The 25,112-nt window shown below is 40.2% G+C and overlaps 1 protein-coding gene across 15 annotated transcripts in view; it reads left to right on the top strand.

Annotated features, from left to right (window-relative positions):
* Window positions 1–25,112, top strand: part of NAV3 (neuron navigator 3) — a 921,889-nt gene that overhangs the window by 638,477 nt on the left and 258,300 nt on the right. For 12 of the 15 annotated variants that reach the window (XM_082254072.1, XM_082254071.1, XM_082254082.1 and 9 more), the window contains one exon: window positions 8,270–8,453. In XM_082254072.1, coding sequence (XP_082110198.1) covers window positions 8,270–8,453 — 184 coding nt within the window. Of the gene's footprint in view, window positions 1–8,269; window positions 8,454–14,906; window positions 14,976–25,112 lie in introns of all 15 variants that reach the window. The other 3 variants (XM_082254073.1, XM_082254074.1, XM_082254075.1) reach the window with 1 other exon arrangement.

Genomic DNA, 25,112 nt, shown 5'->3' with positions numbered 1-25,112 from the left:
GCCATAATCAACTGACAAGGTGACACAAAGAATCTTTAGTAGATTACGTTCGGCAATATGATTTTGAAAAATATTGCGAGAATTTAAAAAACATTTTTATGATGAAACCAGTGCATTACATTCAAGACGCCAGGGGGTTTCCATATAGGGGGTGTTATGGTAACCTTGTTATTATTCTAAGGAGTCTTTTTACCAAATCCCATTACAGGGAACATGCTTGGAAAAAATATTTTACTTTACTCATTTACTCATTTATTATTTCAAGCAAGTGTAAGCTGTAAAGAGTGATAATATCAGTGGGAAATAATGTAACACAAATTATCACTAAGCTTTTCTTCATATTTATTGCTCTCAAACCAATGCCTCAAGAAAAATCTATTTTATTGTTTGTGGTTGGTAGCGGTGCCAAATTGAACTTTAAAGAGAGAAGACAAAAGCAAAGGGAAGACACTTCCTTTCAGGATAGTACAATAAATTGTTATTCACATCTAAGTCACAATAAAATGGTATTCACATCTGCGTGTGAAATTGTATTTGATCATATCTCCTCTTTTCTGGCTCCAAGGCAATGTCTTGTAAAATTTATCAGATCCCTTAAATGAATCAAAATAAAGTCTTTAGAATCCCGATAAAAGCTGTTCTGCGTTAGAAAAAAAAGTGGGCAAGTCTTTCTTCAGAAGCTGTTTGTCTTTGCAGGAAAGTATAATTACTGAAATGTAGCCGTTTTTTCCATAATGTGTAATCTTTATTTTAGTACAGCTACCTTAAACAGAACAAATGTCAGCCAGCTGATGCATGTCTGAATCACCAATATACTTAGCTATGCTCAGAAAGGTGTCCTCTCAATGTTTTGTCTGTGTTCATATCCTATCTGAAGCTTCTTAAACAGCACTGAAGATGGGTATAAGCTCAAAGCATTTAGGTGAATATATTTTTGTAGCCTGAATTACCATCTATTAAACATTCTGTCCTAATAAAGAAACAGGAACAGAATATTTTGTCATCATTATGATATCTGCCACCCCCATCCCCATTATTGCCCCAAAGTGTATACAGTTTAACCATTTTAAGACTGGAAGGATCTGCCCCCTTCTTGACCAGGCCCTATTTTGCGATTCTGCACTGTGTTACTTTAATGGACAGTTGCGCGGTCGTGCGACACTGTACCTAAATAAAAATATTTTTTTCCCCACAAATAGAGCTTTCTTTTGGTGTTATTTGATCACCTGTGCAATTTTTATTTTTTGCGCTATAAACAAAAAAAGGGCGACAATTTTGAAGAAAAAAAAATATTTTTCACATTCTGCTATATGACATTCTCCAAAAAAAAAAAAAAAATTAAAATCCACATTTTTAGTATTTTAGGCCAATTTGTTTTCTACTAGATATTTTTGGTAAAAAAGTTATCACGTCTACTAACTACGGGAAATATTTATGTCATTTTTATTGTTTTTTTGTTTTTTTTTTTACTAGTAATGGCGGCGATCTGTAATTTTTTGTGCGACTGCGATATTGTAGCGGACAGTTTGGACCCGTGACAGTTACCAGTGACATTACTACAATAATCAGTGCTAAAAATATGCACTGTAACCGTAATAATGAGACTGGCAGGGAAGTGGTTAACAGTATGGGTGATCAAGGGGTTAAATGTGAGCCTAGGGGAGTGATTCTAACTGTGGGGGGGGGGGCTTCTGAATGACCATAGAGACATATGATCCTATATAGAAGGATCACATGATTTCTATGATCATCCCAGGGAGAAGAACGGTCAGGTCTGTTTACAACTGACAGTTCTTCTCTCTCAGTGGGGAACGATCACAGGTGTTAGGCGGCAATTGGAGCCGCCTGATACACGCATCGGCTTCCCCGCTGAGGAGCGGGGGCGGGAGCGCACTGCCGATGGCGTGCGCTCGCCCCCTAGCCTCCTGAGAGCAAACGACGTATACCTACGTCACTTTGCCCAGGAGTGGCTGCCTGCCGCAGTACATCTGCGGTGGGCGGTCGTAAAGTGGTTAAAGCAAGGCTCCAGTTATTTTTGTCTTTATTAAAAGTCAGCAAAAAGTGTAGCTGCTGACTTTTAATAAACAGCCACTCACCTGTCTCACGTCCCAGCGGTGCACTCACCCCAGCCGTTTCCTCTCTGTGTACTCCCTCAGCGGCGCCGGCATTTTCACCATGGGTACCCAGCTGTGACAGCTTGCAGCTTCATAGCCGGGTCTCCACTGCGCATGTGCAAGCGGAGTTTGCTCTGTGACTGGTCCCAAAGTCTTCTAGGACCTGTAGTATCCCAGAAGACTTCGGGAAGGAGAACTTCTGCTCCCAATCGCCTAAGGTGACCGGAATGAAAGTGGGAGCGGGTGCCTGTCAAAGTCGGGGACCTGCTCCCGCCTCCCCCCTTTCTCCCCAAAAGCTCTGTTTCACAAACAGGAGCCGGGGAGGAGACCTTAAAGCTGAACCTCCCCTTTTAGGTAGAGCTCCACTTTAATACAGAAAGGTACAAGAATCAGTACAGTAGTCGGGGAGCAAGGCAGTGATGCTTTTCCAAGTCCTTCCTGCTGTTGTTCTTATGAGATCACAGATCATTTAAAGTAACGCTAAATTCTGAGCTAAAAAGAAAAAAAAATCTATTTAAAATATGCATTCTTAACTTGAAAATCTTACTTCTATTGCTCTCAGCCTCTGCCAGATCTCCTAATGTGAAAAACAAACAAAAATCACCCCTGCGCAACTATTGCAACATTTTATTTTATGATCAAATGTACTGCTGCTAAATCAACCCCCATATATTTAAAGGATACAATCACTTATAAGTAAGCAAGTAAAAAAATGTGCATTTACTATTTTTTGTTGCAGGAGCCTGGAAAGCATTCCACCAGCGATCACCAGAACGCTGATGCCATGCAGGTCTCTTGCACACACTGTCAGTGTATCAGTCTGCCCTTACATCCTGTACGGGTAAGCCGATACTCCTTGACAGGAAGACTCAATGAACTACCACGGCACTCTAACTAAACCTACATGTTCTCATTTCATGAGATGATTTAAGTGGGCATGTTTAGGGGGGTTCAGGCAGTGTAGGGGTTGGGTGGAGTAACTGGTGGTGAGTAACTCTTAAGGCCTGGCTGGTAGCTCAGGACTTGAAATGAGCCCTGATCTAAGGCCCCTATCTTACATTTACACATACACGGCCCCATTTAACCTACCAGCGCATCTGTGGAGGGTGAGAGGAAACCCATGCAGGAAAAAGAACATGCAAAGTCCAGGCAGGTAGTTCCGTGGTTGGGATTCAAACTGATAACTCTGGTGCTGCCAGGCAGAAGAGCTCCAAACGTATGCACTGTGCTGGCCGGTCTGTATGTTCGGACTCATGCTTCACTATATACGGTTTTCCTAAACAAATTATTTTTTGTCCATAATCAGTCACAAAGTTCCCTATCCCTTCCTGTTGCAGGGTTAAAATGCTTGATTACTTCCTCTTGATTGGTGGCAGTTTTGTCAGCCTACTGTGCTTGCTGATTCATTTGGCCATCGGGCTGCCTATTGGATAGACCTGATAAGTGACCCAATGGCCAACTGAAGGAGCATGCACAAGATGGTGACAATGTTGTGTGTGGTACCTTAGAGGCAGGATCTACAGTATTTTTTTGTATATACTACGTATGTACCGTATATGCAGGCATATAAGACGACTGGGCGTATAAGACGACCCCCTAATTTTCCAGTTAAAATATAGGTTTTGGGCTATACTCACCGTATGAGACTACCCCCCCTTTGGCCGATTACACCCACTAATTTGTCAGCCCAAAACAAATTTCCTTAATCTCTCAGCCTGCTGGATGTTCGCTAATATTGTATGTACAACTTTGGCTACATACAGTATACCGCGCTGAGCCTATCACTGCGAGTGATGTATTCTATTAATAAATTCAAAGCCAGCTCGGATCGGCTGAGTCAGAGGTAGTAACATCATCAGCCTGCCTCTTTGACTCCGCCAATCTGAGCAGGCTTTGTATTCATTAATAGAATACATCGCTTACTGTGATTGGCTCAGCGCGGTATACTGTATGTAACCAAAGCTACGGTACGTACAGTATTATCGCACACCCAGCGGGTTGAGAGATTAGGGATGTTGGTTTTGGGCTAGCTTGGTTCAAACTAACTATGTAAAGTAGTCCTCACATTTTATACTCCGCTTACAAGAGGAGCCCCCCCCCCCTCCCGATTTTTGGGGGATAAATTCAAGGTTAGAAAGTTGTCTTATATACCAGCATATACTGTATATATGTATAGAGATATGGTATAAATATATGTATGTATGTATATGTGTGCGCGTGCCTATGTACTTTTAGATTGTAAGCTCTCGCGAGCAGGGCCCTCCTAATCTACTTTTATTGAATTGTATTCAAATTATACTGTCTTCCCTAATTTTGTAAAGCCCCGAGCAAACTGTCGGCACTACATATAAATCCTGTATAATATTATAATAATACATACAGTGAGGCACGGTGCCAAGCATACTGAAAAATATTTGGGGTTTACATACACTTTAAGTACTTCAGGCCTTCTAATATTTTTATTTATCCATCTCAGCAAGATATCTAAAGTTTGAGCATAGGTCCAATACTTCTTTGTAGTATAGGTTGGTCACTGGAAGTTCATATTTTTATTTCTTTATTTCCTATTGGGATTTTAATTTGAGCTTTCAACATGACTCCAAACTGCATGACTAAGGTGGAGGTCTGTTTGGGATTAGGAGTGTTGTGTTTCATAGTTCTGTTTAGATAAAAATGAAGAAACGCTGAGTACCTTCACACACGACTTATTACAGGTCATGTGTGGACAACAGAAGTTCTCTGGAGGACGGTGAAGAAAATAGCGGGGAATTGAGGCCATGGATAATCCTTTAAAAACAAACAGAAGGCTGACAAGTTTTAGCTGGCTTCCTTACATTTTCTATTCACTGACTAAGTTACATGAGCAATATTTTGAGAAGGAACAGAGAATGATATGACACAAAACACACCTAGGTGAGATGTTAGCATAACTTTCTGCTTTATGTTGGTTTATACAATATGCTGTGGCAAGGGTGCCTCTAAGCATTTTGGTTGCTGAGCTGGCAAATGAATTAATCGTTCTAGGTGTAGACTGGAGAGATATGTACAATTGAAGTATAGAATTCATAAGAGAAGTGTAGTGGAAGCAATTGCTGACTTCTCCTTCTGGAAATGCTTATTACCAAGCTGCCATGCAGACCCTCTTGTCCAATCACTGACCTAGAATAAATATTAGGATAACCGCTTGCCATCTGCCCCATTTCAGTTTTACTGCTACAGGACGACAACTGTAAAAGATCACGTATATATATATATATATATATATATATATATATATATATATATATATATATATATATATATATATATATGCGCCGCTGGCAGGCCACTTCTGCTGTGAAAATTCACAGCAGAACCTGGTCTGGGACACTCTATTTCCTCCAGCACTCGCCAATCGTCTGTAAACAACACAGAACAGGGATTTGCCCATGTAAACAAGGCAGATCGCCATTCCTTTAAGGGGGAAGTAATAGATTCTGTGTTCCTGCAAAGCAGGGACTAGAATCAATTACTTCCCCTAGTAAAAGCAGCACACAGTTAGCACAGAAACACTGGCTAGGTACACAGTTAACTCCTTAATCCCCCTTGATGTTATCCCCTTCCCAGCCAGTGTCATTAGTACAGACAGTGCATATTTTTAGCACTGATCACTCTATTAGTGTCACTGGTTCCAGGCAAAGTGTCAAAAGTGTCAATTTGTGTCAGAATGTCTGTCGCAATATCACAGTCCCACTAGAAGTCACTGATCGTCATCATTACTAGTATAAAAAAAAAATTCCATAAATATATCCCATAGTTTATAGACACTATAACGTAAACCAATCAATATACGCATATTTAGATTTGTTTACCAAAACAGGTAGCAGAATACATATTGGCCTACATTTATGAAGAAATTTTATCTTTTAAATTTTTATTGGATGTGTTTTTTAGCAGAAAAATATTGGTTCCCCACAACATATGTTTCTTACTCTGCCCCTCCCCCCCACTATGCATTTCCCCAGTGCATTTCTCACCTCCCCCTTCACACAGACCTCAGATACAGCGTGGCAGATGGCTGTGTCGTGCTCTTACTCCTAGGCTCCTCTTCATCTTGGCATGCCAGAGTTGAGGAGGAGCCTAGGGCAAGCTGACTTTTAACACTTTTTGCCAGGCAGCCAGCGGGGAGAGATGCTGGCTGCTTAAGGGGTATGCGAACATGGCTTAGGGACACACCTGTCTGTCAGAATGGGACTTTACAGAGTTTTCTCATCTCCCCCTACCCACATTCTTTGCTGGCAGCAGATGTGGAGGGTAGACAAACCTTGTGCAGTCCCAATACAGGAATGCTGCAGTGGCAGGAGGAGGAGCTGGAGGCGAGAGAGAAAGAATACAGCCTGAACCTACTCCTGACTCTGTTCTGCTCTCCAAACTCGGCTTATAACCTGCTGCGCTAAGCTGACAGGAGTTGCAATGCTGATGTCACTACTCCTATCAGCTTGTAGTGGCTGGAACTCTATGTGGTGCCCCTCCCAACTCACATGATACCAGTGCCCAGGGTAGCAGTGCAATGGAGGTAGTTTTTCACTGTGTTAGGTATTTTCTGCCAACTACTGTAGTTTCCTCAAAGATGAGGCCAGTACTGAAGCCATCTGTCTGTACTCTCCCGTCCCTCCTCCATTCACATACCAATGCAGGTTCTGCTTTAGTTATTGTGTACCTATACCAATAGATATTTCCAGTTGTTGTAGTATTTACCTAACAGTAATTTTTACGTAACCTTGACATTTGTAATTGTTTGTGGTCATAGTTTTTAAATATAGCATTTATTATGAAAAGTTAGTGACAGTGTTGCTTGAAAACTCTGTCTATTTTTATGTTTTTTTTTTTTTTTCTGTCAGTGTCCCATTGGCAAGGTTTTCTATTATTTGCTGTCTTGGAAGCAGATACAATCTCTCTAAAGTGAGAAGAAATCTCTAAAGATAGACCTATCCAACTCAAACTTTATCATCAGATACATTTTACCCCTCTGTGATAACAAACGTTGAAATGTAAACACTGTTCACTTTTTTTTCATGCCTGTAGTTAGAAAGGCTGATAATTTTATGCACTATGGATATGCCCACATGTGCATTCATTTGGGTCACAGGTCAATGGGTTTCTTGAATTGATGTTAGGCCTTCCTAAAATACAATGTACCAAGGTTTGCTTATTGGGATTGATGGAGGACCTCCAGACTACCTCACACGCTAAGAAATGAATGAGACTATTATATTTCTATGCAAAGCATCCATACTATTGACCTGGAAACAATCTTTTGCACATCTCTTTCTGAGTGTAAAAAATGTAATTAATTCTGCTCAAAAAACAGCATCTTAAAGAAAAAAAGGAAAGGGAAAACCATTTTCACATTAAAAACAGTTTTGTTGAAGTAATAAAAGGAAATGGAAGAGATGCAGAAGGAACACTGAGGAAACATAGGAAGGGGTACAACATCCAAGTACAGGGGACATTTTTACAGAATACACAATGCTCCATCAAACAAAATGCACAAAATAGGAAGACATAAACAGTAATATATAACTTTATTATTAGAGATTATTATTAAAATTTGGGAATATGGTAGACTACCAACTGTTAAATGACGGGAAAGTCTCCCAGACATCCAAAGTTTACTGAGCTAAGCAGGCAAAGCCAGGCCACCCCAGAGGGGGAGGACATCAAGGTAAAATTAAGGCTATTGATCCACCGATGATGGATTGAAGATTTCAGAATGAACTATCCACCGATCCTATATATTCTGGAATTTGGTTGGACAGTCTTGATGGGCATGTATGAGCTTCCTATAGGGGAGAGTGGCATTGGAAATCTACTTTTGGTTGTCACAGGAACAGGTGTACTCATTGGAAGATCTTGCCTCTTGTTTTGGTGCGAACTGTGAAATTTTGGATTTCCCATCTTTTGGTCCCCTAATGGTGGCATAGACTGCAATGAAACCTGCACTCTGTTCAAAATTAAAAAAAAGTGTCTGCTGTTATCATTTAAGAAAGATGAAAAACAATATGAAATGACTACTTCCTGCTATTATTGTAGGTGCAAAAATAGTTGTAAACTGCACTGTGCTTGAAAGAGTTATTCTTTTTTTACTTATTTTGGTGTATTCTTTTTCACTACAGAAATAAAGAATGGAAATCTGAAAGCCATCTTAGGACTGTTTTTCAGTCTATCACGTTTCAAGCAACAACAGCATCAACAGCAACAGTATTATCAGTCATTGGTGGAGCTCCAGCAACACGTGTCTCATTCCCCCCCTCCTGCCGAAGGCAGTCAGCCCAAAACGCAACAAGATATGCAGTCAAGGTATGGCACTACTATTAGAAAAGGAGCTCAAGCTATGTCTTCTCTCTACCTGGCACGTATTTGTCTTTTAGCTTCTTTCTTTGATTACAAGTTCTGCCAATAAGTGCATTCCCTATGGCTAGAATGTACTCAGGAATGCTTGACATTCATCAGCACTGGATTTGTCTCGATGTTGGGACTGAACTTAAGTGATATCATATTGTGTGCATATTAAACATTCTGAAATAAGGATTACATGGAAAATGAAAAACCTGAATAGGGAAGGCCCAGAAATAAACTTTCATGAACTATAAATTAAATTTGGTTGCCCTTGTGACATCTACATCTAATATACAGTATAGCATGCTTTCTTTTGGCTGCTTTTGACTTGCTGCTAAGTTTGATAAGTGCAGCACTAAGTATAAACAATGATAATAAATACAATGACAAATAAGGGGTTCATTCAAAAAAACATTTTGAAAAACCATAAAGAAGTAAGTATAAAGTGACTAGAATTCCCAAGGAAAAGTCCAAAAAGAAGCAAATCCAAGAAGGTAATTGTGATAACAGTCCTTCCTTCCTGTGACACCCAGGGAATGTGTAGATTGGGGACACCCCAGTGCACAAGTGTGGGAAGCAGCTTACCAAAAAGCCATGGCTACTCAAATGAATGAGAAAGCCTCGCCAGATAAAACATATCACATAGATTTTAGGAACTCCAAGAAACCATGGGTAGCGACGTGGAATAGTAAAATCCTCAAGGAAGCTCCATAGTGGTCAGATGGATGTATGGAAAAAGAATGTACAAAAGACAATAGCGTAATCCCATAACGCCCAGACGACGTCTTTTGATGACGAAACATTGGCGACTCCAGACGCAACGTCCACACGCCCCTTCACTGAGCCGGCTATTATTGTCTGTGCTGACTGGATACATGCGGGATGCCGTGATTTAATCCCCAGCCACCATTCTATATGTGCTTGCTTGTACTACATCTATGTGAGTAGTTCTCTTAAATAAACTTCACCATTGTTATTTATGGTATTACGCTATGGTCTTTTGTACATTCTTTTTCCATACATCCATCTGACCACTATGGAGCTTCCTTGAGGATTTTACTATTCCACGCCGCTACCCATGGTTTCTTTGAGTTCCTGAGATCTATGTGATATGTTTTATCTGGCGAGGCTTTCTCATTCATTTGAGTAGCCATGGCTTTTTGGTAAGCTGCTTCCCACACTTGTGCACTGGGGTGTCCCCACTCTACACATTCCCTGGGTGTCACAGGAAGGAAGGACTGTTATCACAATTACCTTCTTGGATTTGCTTCTTTTTGGACTTTTCCTTGGGAATTCTAGTCACTTTATACTTACTTCTTTATGGTTTTTCAAAATGTTTTTTTGAATGAACCCCTTATTTGTCATTGTATTTATTATCATTGTTTATACTTAGCGCTGCACTTTTTGTGAATATTTGTACCTTTTGATCACTGTCTGTGGATCTTGTGCTAGCTGTTTTTTTTTATTAATTTTCTTTTACCCATTTTCCTCACATTTATATCAATTATTAGCGCAGAAATACCCCCTTATTTTTCCATTTAAGTTTGATAAGTGCATAAGTCCTCAAAGTGACCAAATTATCAAACTAAGGCAAAAAACAAAACAAAAAACAGAACAGACAAATTCAATTACAGCTTTTCTTAAAAGAAGCAAGTTGTCTACCATTACTGACCTCCTTCTGAAAATGCCAGGAACTAGAGCCACTGATTTTAAAACTTTTTTAGTCACTGACTGGGAACATGTATGCAGATCAGCAAGTCATAACTCCAGGTCTGTGACTCAGAAAGTTTTGAAACCAGTAGTTTTAGTAGATGTGTTTGATGCATTTATCTAAAATGGGATTGCTTTGGAGGCGTCCACATAGGGGTTCATTTTGACTAAAACTGGAGAGTGCAAAATCTGGTGCAGCTCTGCATAGAAACCAATCAGCTTCCAGGTTTTCTTGAACAAGTTTAATTGAACAAGCTGAAGTTAGAAGCTGATTGGCCACCATGTATGACTGCACTAGATTTTGCACTCTCCAGTTTTAATAAATCAACTCAAAATGTCTACTGATTGCGGATGACCGCCATATTACCTATATAAAATGTTATTTATGGTAAGGCTCTGATCCTGCGATTGGAGTAGTGAATTTAGGCACATGTTGATTTGCTTGTTTCATTTTTTTTACAGGTATTTATATTGTGCCATCAGTTTACGCAGTTCCTTACATATTGTACATTTACATCAGTCCATGCCTTCAAGGAGCTTACAATCTAATGTTCTTATCTCACATACACACATATTTGGGGACAATATAGAGAGGAGCCAATTGTCCCACCAGCATGTCTTTGGAGTGTAGGAGGAAACTGGTAGGCCCAAGGACAATCCACACAAGCAGAGGGAGAACATGCACATCCCATGCAGATAGTGTCCTAATTTGAATTTGACCTAAAGGCCCTATTGCTGCCAATCAGGACCCCCCTCTAAAAATGTTGGTGAAGACAAAAATGTTTAAAATATGGAATACGTTTCTTTGTATTTGCTATATTTTAGGCTATATTTTGAAGATTAGTTTCCAAATGTTGTTATGGTGTGCGACCTCAATTTTATTCAGGCCTTCACCTTCTACGACAATGCACTTTTTAATTTTAATTTACAGTACTTTCTATTATGTTCATGTTTATAAATAATGTGACTACAAAAGCATTTCAGTTTTGAGTCCCCCCCTCCCTTCAAGTAATTTGCAGTCTAATTACAGTATTGTAGGGAGTATTGCATATAACTGAAAAACAAGTTCACAACAGGCTGTACAATGGATTTTCAGATAGCCAAGCCAATTGTTACTGCAGTAATAACAAACTGAGATGATGTTTTCACTTACAAAGCAAGTGAATGTACTGTTTGACCTGTATTTCAATGCAGGAGAGAAATCCCATAATGTGTTCTATTTCTTTCCTGTTTTTTGGGGCACAATATTGCTTGTGTGTTTATATTATTATGCATAACAAGAGTGAAACAAATAGGGGGTGGTTTTGGATTTCCCCTATTTAAATTATTAATATATATTATCTCTCCTGAATGCTCCTATTATTAACTAGTCCATTAAGTGCCCATTCACACTACCGCGACTTGTCAGGCGACTGGTCAGCCTGACAAGTCGCGGTCCATGCAGTGCTACGGGAACCGTTCTAATAGGAGCGACTCAAGTCGCACCGACTTAGAAAGTAGTTCCTGTACTTCTTCGGGGGGACATCGGAGCGACTTGCATTGACATTCATTGTCGTGCCGCGCTAGTGTGAACCGGCACTAAAGCTCTAATAGTACAAATGATGATAATATAATAACAATATTAGCTATAAAAAATAATACAATGCTCAAAGATGTTTACTTGCAAATAAGTTAGAAAACTAACATAGAAAACTACAAATATTACAGGTCATATAGAAAAAAAGGGCTACTTTACTGATACTTTACTTAAGGTCCTCCTCAGTATTCAGCGTCTCTCGACTGGGCTCAATGGGAGAAGAGACAGACCATTGCCAGTATTTGCCTTTTAAAGCACTCTCAGACACAACCCACTCAACCCTCTGCCCGCCCCTATAGTCCTCTGTCCAATGAGAAGCTATGAGGGGCTGTTCTTCCTAATCACCAGAAATTATGTTATTACCCCGAACATCCTCCAGGAAGTATGTTACCTTCTTCCACAAGGGGGCAGCAATACTATGTGAACACCTGCCTTGAACTAGGTCAACATTCCAGCAACAGCAGGCCTTTTGATGCCCTGGTTGCAGGCGAGGCAATCAGGCACTTTAATCTTCCCATCCCCAGGTGGCCCATCACAAAGCTCTCCCATTCCAATGCCCCACCACCAGGGGTATATGTGAATCCTCTTTCCAGATAAAGATTCTGATATGCACTCTTCTGTTATACACACCCTGTTAAACAATCTTGTTTTACTGGCATTCCAGGCTACCCCCAGCTGTGTCCAGATGGCTTCAGTATAACTGTATAAAATCTCAAAAGTCCAAAAATATATGATATTAAAAAGATGTTGCATTCCAACATATGCCGCTTTGTTCCGTGGAGACAACCTCCATGGAACAGTCCAGAAATGTCTGACCTTAAGACATGTCGTGATTCCCAACATATGCCGCTTTGCACCTGAATGGCACACCATCAACAATCTTCAGCAGATTAGGCAGGCTGGTTCAGTATGTCCTTCTCTACGGCTATTTTCAGGATCAGGACTCCTAATTGGCAGAAAAGCCTCTACTTTGTATGAGGAGACCTTACTGTCAGTTCATTTCTCAACTCACATTGACAGATATGAGATCTTTGATATAAATGTTGGGTCAAACAACACATGTAACCAATGACAAAAAGGCTGTCCACAAGATTCAGAAGTGTGTCTATGGGAATGTTTGACCATTCTTCCAGAAGCGGCTTTGTGATGTCAGGCACTGATGTTGATGACAAGAAGGCTTGGCTCGCAGTCTGCGCTCTATGTCATCCCAAAGGTGTTCTATCGGTTTTATGTCAGGACTCTGTGCAGGCCAGTCAAGTTACTCTAACCCAAACTGGCTCATCCATGTCTTTATGGACCTTGCTTTGTGCGCAGTCATGTTGGAACAGGAAGGGGGCCATCCCCAAACTTTTCCCACAAAGTTGGGAGCAAGAAATTGTCCAAAATGTCTTGGTATGCTGATGCCTTAAGAGTTACTTTCACTGGAATTAAGGGACCAAGCCCAAACCCTGAAAAACAACCCCACACCATAATCCCCCCTCCATTAAATGATTTGGACAGGTGCACAAAGCAAGGTCCATAAAGACATTGATGAGCAAGTTTGGGGTGGAGAGACTTGACTGATTGAACACCTTTGTGATAAACTAGAGCAGAGACTGCAAGCCAGACCTTCTTGTCCAACATCAGTGCCTGACCTCACAAATGCGCTTCTGGATGAATGGTCAAACATTCCCACAGACACATTCCTAAACCTTGTGGACAACCTTCCCAGAAGAGTTGAAGCAGTTATAGCTGGAAATTGTGGGCCAACTCAATGTTGAACCCTACGAACTAAGACTATGATGCCATTAAAGTTCATGTGTGTGTAAAGACAAGCGCTCCAATACGTTTGACAGTATAATGAAATTTCATCCCTGTGCCTGTATTTCAGGGACATTGCCCAGGGTACACCATGCACCTCTAGCTATTGTTAGGTTCAAGGAACACCCTAATTGCCTGACTAACGTTACAATGGTATCCTTTAGGACAAAAAAAAAAATGCTTCTATGTCCCAAAAAATACACAGGTGCTTCCTTCGCAGCAATGATTTCCCCATCCAGAACACAGACTAAAGCAACTTCCAAACAAGAAGCACCATGCGACACCTTTGTTTAAGCCTGTTTTAAAGAGTGTAATCTTTTATTATTTTTTTTTTTTTCATTACTTTATATGATCATTGAATTATATACCCAGAGCTTAGTGAATGAGGTAAAACTCTGCTGACTTCCATCATCCAATTAAGTGCAAGCAAAAATTCATTTTTTTTTCCCTTGCGTGTTAATGGGTTTTCTTTGCAAAGTGAAACTTAATCACATTCATTAAGCTCTGGGGAAAATTTATTAAATTAAACTGAATAAATCTGCTTTGTTATGTGCAGTTATAATATTTATTATGTGCATGCATGATCCTTCCTATCTGTAACATGAAGCTTAAGCAGCCTGCATTACTTGGCATTATTGAGGAGGTTTTGTGTTCTCGACTAGTCTATGGCCTTGAATCTCCTTAGCTATGTCTTAATAACTAAGTACAAGAAAATTATGTTGTTAACAATGCTATTTTTTTTTTAATGGTTCATCATCAAAACCAATGTTGTAACACTGCTGGTTATAAAGTAGGGTTGCAGATGTGGCCTGAGAAACACAGAAGATTGTTAGGATGGAGCCCCCCCCCCCCCCTATTGCTAGAAAGAAGATAGCTTATAGTTAACTTATGTAGGAAGTCATATTTTACAACCTAAAACTTTTTCTAAACTTCAATTATAGAAGGCAATTTGGGGCAAAGGCTACACTTTCTTGTATTATATTTAGAGGGAAACTATAAAAAAAAAAAAAAAATGAACATACCTTTTTCATTTCCCACCTATTTTAGTGACATTGGCAACATCATGCTCATTTATCATATTATTTCATTTTAAACTGTGATCTATGAACATTATATTATATTTATGTTATTTGTTAGCAATTGATTGACTTTAGATCATTGATTTTTCATTGTCAATCCATCATACCTGACTGTTTGTAATATACATTGCATCGTTAAATTACCACTGTGTACCTGAGAGTGTTGATCCATTTGCATAGTGTGATGTGTGTTTTGTTGCATGCTGTTGGAAATGCTTTTATTTAATTGTTCTGTTTCTTCTCACACAGTCTGGCAGCCAGATATGCAACTCAGACTAATCACAGTGGGATTGCAACATGTCAAAAAAAGACTACTAGGTCAGTTGACAACTCAAATTTATTGTGTGCTAGAGATACACAAGTGAAGTCATGCTCACTGATTTCCTATTATGTAGATCTAACCAGACATTAAGCAATCCATAATGCTTCCCCAAATATATTTATACCAACAAATTGAGCTGCCAGACAGCCCCTTGAAAAATATTAGTGTTTTGCTAAGTGTGGAGAACAGTATTTTTTAACAAACTCTACAGAGTCCTTCATAGTATATCATCTAAAAGAGTACATTTAATGTATTTTAGGCAATAATTGGAAAACAAGTTGACTGTACTTAATATACTCTTAATACATGTATTAATTTTTAGTTGCAGTGACCCCTGTATTTTAATCCACCAGTGTTTGATTATTAGTGGCCTGAAATATAATAGCAGGCAGATGTTTCATAGTTATTCATTAAGTTGGTTGTATAGAGCAGTGTTTCTCAACCTTTTTTCAGCCAAGACACCCTTTATAATTATGCACAATCTTAAGGCACCTCATTCTAAAATGGAAACATCTAAACTAATATTTCTACATATCGCAGCAGCATACATACATAGCACGTAGGCTACCTGACATTAGAGGTGATTTATTCCTCCACCTTTGCACACTGGTACTGACTAGTAAACATTCTCTTATCCTTCAGTTTCTTCTCCTCTCTGCTAAAATGACCTCAGTTCTGAAAGAGAGGGGCAAGAGAGACGCAAACAGGATTACTGTGCAGGCGCCCAATGGCCCCCTTATCTACCAATGATGTCACTGGTTGCTAGGATGCCAGTGGCAGGCCTGCACAGTGCCCATGGTTTTAATGCTGTACAAAAAAATCCCTATGGTTGTGTGTAAAAAAAAAATACAGGCTTCATCTACTCGCTGGCTTGTTGACAATGTTTAGGCAACTTATGGCAATTTTTAACCATTTTGCCAAGGCACCCCTAAAGAGCTCAGAAGGCACCCTGATTAAAAAAGGCTGGTCTAGAGATCAGCTTACATTTAAAACTGTTAGGTTCAAGATGTGAATTAAATATTTGAAGCTACTTTTTTGGGTCGTAACCCTCGAGAGTAACCCTTCTGGGCGGGGAGTGACTTAACTGAAAACATGCTTGGCCATATTGATGACCAAATCTGACAGAGATCTGCGGTCTAGGGGTCTGCAGGTGGCAAAAGAAACTGTTATTTGAGAGGTGTAAACACTATTGACAGTCCACAAATGTTTGCAATTTCCACTCTGAACAATACGTGTAGAGATTATTATCTGGAATAAAAAAAACTAGCAAGAACCCAATGCAAACATCTACTAATGGAAAATAAATACAGGGAACCTGTATTTTTAATCTTCAGGTGTGGCCCCATTTTCTGTGACCGTTTTCATTAAAAACATTTTCTTAAACATTTTGCGGATATTACCTGATCCTAGCAGCTTACAATAAGCCTTCCAGAGAATAATGGGGGTGCTTATTGCTTTTTATTGCTAACTTTCTTCTGAACGTTGAAGTTTCCTAGCTATTATGACTATTTTTGCTTAAGTACTTCTAGCTGGTCATACAGTGATAGTTATTTCTTTTGCTTCAGTCTGCAGGCTGATTCCTCCATCCATGCTATTAGGTGAGGACGAAAGAATCTCCCACAGCGCCTATTATATTTTGACAGTCAGCCCCACCGCTTCTCAACCATACTGTTGTTACAGCAGATTGAATGCAGATGCTTTTCTCCTAACAATTTTCTGCCCAACTCCTTTGATTTTTCAATCAAAGGATGTCTGGCGTGAGGTAGCTGACAGGACCACCCACTGAATTCATTTTATACAGTTTATGGCCAGCTAGTTTTAACCCGGAACAAGTATATAGATGAGAAAAGTCAGACACTCTTATCTGCCAAATTGATCCGGATCAGCAATTTAGCGTGTTAATTCATCAGCATTACAACCAAGCAACTAGATGCATTCCTTGTTTCCCACCAGAAAGGTTTTCTCTAAGCAGGACAGGTCATGATTATGATAAACACTCGCAAACCTGACAGAAAGTGAGATTAAAATCTGTGCTTCCCACTGGCTTAGCTCTATGTAAAATTTTGTGTTCATACCATTTAGACTTTGTCATTTTTAAACTAGAATGAAGACTACTTGCATATCATTTTTCTTAATTTTTACTCTGAAGTGTTGTATTAAATTTGATGACCTAACCATTACAACTTTTTTTTTTTAAATCACATTTTAGGCTAGTTTCTCTGTGAACAGTATAGCTTCACTCATCCATTAAGCTATTCCATGCCTCATTTCTCAGTCATCAATTTCAAATATGATTAAATATTTTGATAAATGTCTCCTTTGTTTTTTGACAGTATTAATTGAAAGGCTAAAGTTCCCAGAGCCAATGACATGATTTGGGCTCAGTTTGATGTATGATCAATATACACCACAACCTACTTTCTTTTAACTAGATCAGGGACCACTGGATTTGTCTATTCTTTTAGATTTAAAAAATATGTGTTGCTTTCATTCACAGTATGGGTTATTGTAAGCCTCCCCATGTACATATATAACAAGTTTAGACTCCAGTGACCTACCATAAGTAGAGTAGCTTTTAAAATACAGATCTGCTTCAGTGTTAGTGGCCTGGCAGTGTCTACACCCTTTGCATTCTTTGTGTCCACACCTTAGGAACGTGTAGGTCCTCATTAGACTTAATGTGTTAAGTATATGAACTAACAGTTAGTCAAGTACCTAGCAAGTCATTCAAGTAGTTTTAGTGTTCTCTTGATCTCCCAGTCCCAGGTACACTATACACATAGTTATAGGGCCCCAAATTAGAATTTTAGAAATACAATACCAAAATGTCTATTGGCCTCAGATGGTTTTCCAGACCGGCTGTAATAATCGGTGAGAAAAGTTTAAATTGAGCAGTGGTAATGTCTGGAGGACGATTATTTAGAATTGCTAAACCAGGGTCTGGAGCCATAGATTTGCCCAGCATCTCATGGAGAAGATTAAAAACTTTGGTCCAAAACCTGTGGGCTATCGGGCACATCCACCAGACATGTTGGTGTGTTCCCAAATCCTTGCAACCCCAAATGCACTCTGAAAGATGGTTCAGTACAAATTCAAAATGCGTGCTGGAATCAGTACTAGGAAAGAACATTGTATGGGACTTCCAGTGTGGCAACATTTGGGGAGCAGGACTTAAGCCCAATACACGCATGCCAAAATTCAGCCAGTTTAGCAGGAAACGTCTGAATTTTTGGTATATGTGTACTGCTGTCTGTTCAAAATTAGCCAGTCTAATGGCCTGCTTCTGTTGAACGTTCTTGCTGGAAAAAAAGCCAAGCGCTGATCTGTGTATCCTGGTGGTGGGATTGTCAGATTACAATAGCACAGCAGGAGAGATCCCTGCATCAGCATCACTTGTGATGATGTGGGAATCTGTTGGATTTTTTAAATTCAACCTGCTGGTACAACTGTAAATGTAAATCCAGTTTTAATGGTTGGCCAAATATCAGGTCAATCGTCAGAATTAACAGTGACACCGAGGTCAGACTCCCACTTACTAACATAGGATGGGGACCATGGGAAAAGCTTTGTAAGCATCGTAAGATATAGGGTGGAAATCTGACCAGGGGCATTGGGGTCTCTCTCACAAAGATGTTCAAAGGTTGCAAGCCAATCCATTGACAATGGAGAGGAGGAGTGAGTGAGAAAGAAATGTTTCCTTTGAAAGTAGCGAGAAACTACTTTTGGTAATTGGAATCATTGATACAATATTGGGAAAGGGAGAGTCCTGTCAGCACCTGCTATTCAGCGTAATCTTAGCCCGTTAAGGGCTTAGTTCACCTTTAAAAAAGATAATACATGATTTTGTAGGTTTAAAAAAATGTGCATTTATTATTTTTTTTACACTTCAGCTTACAAAGAATTGCACCCACAATCAGTGAATCATGGGTGCAATGCCACAGCCAGACACTCAGTAAATCTGTCTGCTTGTACCTCTTTACATGCAGACAGTTACTGATGTGCAGGAAGAGGCCGTAAATTATGAGAGTGCTCATCAGCGCTCTTGTAGTTAACAGAGAAGTACAAGCCATCTGCGGCGTTGGAAGATGGGTCTTTTAGTTAATTCATTCGCAGATCATAGTGGCAATGTTTTTAAAATGTGACAGTGGCTGCGGGAGAATAACCTCTGCCCGCTGTCACAGGAGAGATCGGGGGGTGTGGGGTGACTGCTCCAAAGTAACATGTGACATGTTATACCCCAACTATGGATGCTAGGGTTTTTTTGTAAAGGTGAATATTATGGGGAAGAGGGGGCAGCCCAGTCTCATTCCATGGGTTACAGGAAAGGAGTCAGACATGTATCCACAGCATTTAAGATAAGCTTAGGGGCAAGTATAGAGGGATGAAATCCATAGGAGGAAATGAGGGCTGAACCCCCCATGTGTAACCCCAAAATGTAATGTAGGTAAGGCCAAAGCCATTCTTTTTTAATAGAGAGAAGGCAAGGATTGAAACCTCTGCCATGTTATACTGCTGTGTCTATCCCAGCAGTGGAAATGTACACTCTCATTTTGTCCTTGTTGTGACCATTGTCACATGGACAGAAAATGATGAGACATTCAAAATGATCAAAATGTCCTTACAGTTCTCACTAGTAAAGGAATAGAGGGGCAGTTTTGAAATTGAGACATTTGTTTCAATGTGGCAGCAACTGTCTAAAAGGGATTTCACAAATTTTGGAGAGATACTCTCTTGCTTCTTGTTGTGTCCTCTGGACAGAATGTGAATGTAAATTTCCCCACTCCCCAGGTGGACACAAGCTTTAAAAAAACTAAAAGAGGTTTTAACCTGACTGTAAACTTCCCATTGAAAAAAGTTTTGGCTTTAGATATACAATACTTTAACTAGTTACAATTAAACAATATAATTTGAACCAGTAGAAACGTCCAGAGACAGGAAAACAATATTTCCCCACCTTTATCATGGCTTTATCTGAGAGAAGATAATAATGTATTTTAGGGAAATAATGACTGTTGCAGATCTGATTACAATTAAATTGTGATACTTTGGTAACGCAGAATGCTATTGAATGAGGATGCTTTGAGCCACAAGCTGTTTGCTAAGGATATGCTATACCTGTATGTCTGTGGCAGATATCCTATGGCCTAATTTCCTCACTTAGAATTCTGGTTTCCCGCAGAGTGAAACCCAGTCGGACACTGTGTGCTGCATATTGTCTGTTTTCCCACTCTGCTCAGGAAACAGGCACAATCAGCAGCAATATGCGTGGTTAAGTAGAGCCCTCCTTCAATCTCGTGTGCCACCTTTAAATTTACACTAAAAACATATCTATATTTTATTTGTTAGCCATATGTCTACATACAAATCGATGTTGACCTGGTTTTCACCCTGTGATATTCACCAGTTCTTTTGTTACTCAGTCTTTTAATCTCACCAGTTTATGATTAGTTGGTATTGGGTTGCATGTAATTATTTGTCACAGAATGACAAAGCAGTGGTTTGCTAGATTCAGAGGAACATAAAATTACACTGGGAACATTTTGGTTACTGTATCTAACATTCAATGCTATTAATCACAAAGATACATCCGTTCCAAAAAACCTAAGAACAATCAGAGGAGATGGAATCTATAAAGGGAAGTTGAAAGCAATTTTTTTTGGAGTACTAATGTTCTGTGATTTTCTTTAAAAAAAATTGTATGGACTTGACGTGTGATCTAAGACCTAGGATATCTACTGTAATCTTCTGGAACAGTTGTATGTTTCTGTAGTTCCTACTGCTGTATAGTGATGGGCCGTACACCCCCCTGTTTGTTTCGCACCAGAACATCTTTTACAGGGAAAAAGTTCTAGCAAACATGCAAACTCTATTAAAGTCTATGGGACACAGACATGAAAAATCAAAAGTCCTCATTTTAAAGGCTGATATGCAAGTTATTGCCATAAAAAATGTAAGGGGACCTGGGTATTGCCCCGGGGGACATGTATCAATGCAAACTTTTTTTAAAACAATTGTTTTTACAGGAGCATTGATTTTAATGATGCTTAAAGTTAAACAATAAACATGAAAAATTCCTTTAAATATCTTAAATACTTGGGGGTCCCCTTAGTATGCCTGTAAAGTGGCGCATCTGTACGATATATGGAGCCTGCTGCAGCAATACTGAGATTTCTAAAGGAAAAAATGTCATTTAAATTTGCTTGCAGCTGTAATGTATTGCTGGCTCCCGGCAATACAGATAAAAAGAAAAAAAAAATAAGCATGCAGCCTGGCAGATTAGGAAAATGGGGGGGGGGGACAAGCAAGCGCTCCCCCCTCCTGAACCATACCAGGCCACATGCCCTCAACATGGGGTACCCATTCACGAAAAAAGTGTAAAAAAGTAAAAAACCACAGAACACAGTTTTTGACAAGTCTTTTATTAAAAAGAAAAAAAAAATTGTGTCCCTCAACATGTGACGTCAGAAGGGGGCCATGCCACAGGGTAACGTAACCGGGCCCCGCCTCTTGCCTATAAAAGAACTGTCAAAGCTGATTTTGGGTCCGATGGATATTGTGATTGACAATGGATTTTCATAGAGGGACACTTTTTTGTTTCTTTTTAACAACTGTGTTCTGTGGTTTTTACCCGATACCCATTCACATGGGGGGGTGGAATCTGGGGGGTGTCCAGGTTCTGATAAGCCCCCCACCCGCAGACCCCGACAACCACAGCCCAGGGTTGTCAGGAAAAGGACCTTGTCTGTCGAGGGCAGATGGCCTGGTATGGTTCATGAGGGGGGGCACTTGCTCGTCCCCCCCCTTTCCTGGCCTGCCAGGCTTCATGCTCGGATAAGGGTCTGGTATGAATTTTGGGGGGGACTCCACGCCATTTATATTTAAAATTTTAGCATGGAGTTTCCCCTAAAATCTGTATCAGACCAAAAGGGCCTGGTATAGATTTTTTTTTTTAAATTCTGTCATAGGGTTCCCCTTAACCATTTAAATACAGGGCACTTTCACCTCCTTCCTACCCAGACAAATGTTCATCTTTCAGTGTCCTTTGGCATCTATGGGAAACATTGGTCAGCTTGGCATGGCCCTGCTCCCCCATCTTTAACCACTTTAACCACTTGCCGACCGCCGCACGACTATCTACGTCGGCGGTCAGCCCCTCACAGGCAAACTAACGTAGGGCTACGTTGCTTGCTTGTGAGGGTCTAGGGAGCGAGCGCGCGCCGCCGGAGGCGCGCTCCCGCTCCCGCGTGGTCACGGACCCCCCCGCGCGTGTGACCAGCGGACCCGATGTCCGTCGGCCACTCGGCGATCGGCGGGGGAGAGGGAGAATGTCAGGCAGCTTGTGTAAACAAGCGACCTGTCATTCTCCTCGCTGTAAAGACACTGATCAAACGGATCTAGTATGTAGATCCGTTGATCAGTGTCCTTACAGCTCAAGCCACAGCCAATCACAGTAGAAAGCACGCCCCTAGGGACACACACAGCCCCTCCCTCCCAAATAAAGTTAACCCCTTCACTACCAGTGTATTTTTACAGTAACAGTGCATATATATAGCACTGATTACTGTAGAAATGTCACTGGTAACCCCAAAAGTGTCACAAATGTCAGTCAAGGGTCCGATCTGTCCGCCGCAATGTCGCAGTACCGCAAAACAAATCGCAGATCGCCGCCATTACGCGTTAAAAAAAAAAACAACAAAAATGACAAAAATCTTTCCCTTTGTTAGTAAACGCGATAACTTTTGCCCAAACCAATCAAAATACGCTTTTTGCGATTTTTTTTTACCAAACATAGGTAGCATAAAACAAATTGGCCGAAAATTTTAAAAAATTTAGATTTTTGCATTTTTTTGGGGGGGAATTTCATATAAAAAAAATGTGAAAAATATTGCTATTTTTGCAAAATTGACGCTCTTTTTTTGTTTATAGCGCGTGATCAAAAAATCGCACAGGTGATCAAATACCACCAAAAGAAAGCTCTGTTTGTGGGAAAAAAAGGACGCCAAATTCGTTTAGGTACAGCGTCGCACGACCGCGCAATTGTCCGTTAAAGTCACGCAGTGCCGAATCGCAAAATACCCCCTGGTCGGAATGGGGGTAAAATCTTCCGGGGCTTAAGTGGTTAAGCCCGGAAGGATTTGTCCCCTTCCTGACCAGGCCCTATTTTACAATTCGGCATTGCGTTACTATAACAGACAATTGCAAGGTCGTGTGATGCAGTACCCAAATAAAATTGATGTCCTTTTTCCCCACAAATAGAGCTTTCTTTTGGTGGTATTTGATCACCTGTGCGATTTTTATTTTTTTGCGCTATAAACAAAAAAAGAGCGACAATTTTGAAAAAAAAAAAAAACAATATTTTTCACTTTCTGCTATATGATATTCTCAAAATTTTTTTTAAAAATTAAAGTTTTTTTTAGCATTTTAGGCCAATTTGTTTTTTGCTACATATTTTTGGTAAAAAAAATCACAATAAGCGTATTTTGATTGGTTTGCGCAAATGTTATTGCGTTTACTAACTATGGGAAATATTTATGTCATTTTTATTGTTTTCTTTTTTTTTTACTAGTAATGTCGGTGATCTGCGATTTTTTACGGGACTGCGACATTGCGGCGGACAGATCGGACCCCTAACTGACATTTTTGACACTTTTGGGGGTACCAGTGACATTACTACAGTAATCAGTGCTAAACATATGCACTGTTACTGTAATAATGCCATTGGCAGGGAAGGGGTTAACCCTGTGGCTGATCAAGGGGTTAAATGTGAGCCTAGGGGAGTGATTCTAACTGTGGGGGGGGGGGTGGCCTCTGAATTGACCATAGAGACATGTGATCTTATATAGAAGGATCACATGGGCTCTATGATAATTTCAGGGAGAAGAACGATCAGCTGTGTTTACAACAGCTGACCGTTCTTCTCTCTCAGCAGGGAGCAATCGTTGGTGTCAGATGGCAATCGGAGCCATCTGACCTGTGCATCGGCTTCCCCGCTGCCAAGTGGGGGTGGGAGCGTGCCGGCGGCGGCACGCACTTGCCCCCTAGCTTCCCGAGCACGACCGATGTAGGTCTACGTCGGTTTGGCAGGAGAGCCACCCTGCCGCAGTAAAAAGGCGGCGAGTGATAGGGAAGTGGTTAACATTGGCGTCTATGGGAAATATTAGACCGCTTGGCATGGCACTGCTCCCAAACTATAAGTGACAGGGACACAAAACTTGGGGAGCACCAAGATGGGACCCAGGACTACAACATATCCATACATTTTTAAAAGAGGAGTATGCCTGTACACTACACTGACTGCACTAAACTGACTGAACTCACTATCTACTAACTACCTGCCTAATCTCTATTGGCAGGTAGGTCCTAATCTCTATTGGCATATCTATACACGGCTGCCAAGTAAGCAGCAGCCTTTTATAGTGTGGGGCGTGGACTTAGCCCCTGAGCCATGATTGGTGTTAAAAAATCATTTTGCAAAGAATACTCAATCACATGCAAGGAACATAACATAAATAATAACATAATAACACAAGAGTGGAAAATGGAAGTTTGCAGAGCTTCACCTCATTCAATAAGCTAAAGGAAAAATTGTGTGTAAAAAGGAACATCCTTTTTGTCTTTATTAAAATGTACCCAACTCAATGGCACGTTGGGCCATCAATATATATTTATATGTTATGCGTTGCAAGCCTCCGAAATTTTAAATATGATTTTATTTATATGTATTGCTAGTTATGATTATGTTGTTAATGAAATGTGATTTTACTAAAAATGCAAAATCTGGTGCTTTGTGTATGGTAGTCAATCAGCCTCTAGCTTTGGCTTGTTCAGATGAGCTTTGACAAAAAAAAACCTGGAAGCTGATTGGTTTTAATGCAGAGCTTTACCAGATTTTGCACTCTCTAGTTTTAGCAAATCAACCCCATTGTAGGTATAACCTCAGATAGGGTATCTATCACACAGCATGCTGATCTGTCATTTATGACTGCCATCATTACCAGGCAAGAAGCAGCCACTTTAGCTCCTAGTTGGGGACTAGATTAAGTACTCTCTGTAGCGTGTTCACCTACCCCGTGATTTTTTTTTTGTTTGTTTTGTTTTGAAGGTGAGCATTTTTGAGGCCTAGCCTTCTTTCA

This window comes from Pelophylax lessonae, assembly GCF_965119305.1.
Source record: "Pelophylax lessonae genome assembly, chromosome: 4".
In the NCBI taxonomy this organism is placed as follows: Eukaryota; Metazoa; Chordata; class Amphibia; order Anura; family Ranidae; genus Pelophylax; species Pelophylax lessonae.
The sequence above is the reverse complement of the archived record's forward strand: the minus strand, read 5'-3'. Positions and strand labels throughout refer to the sequence as shown.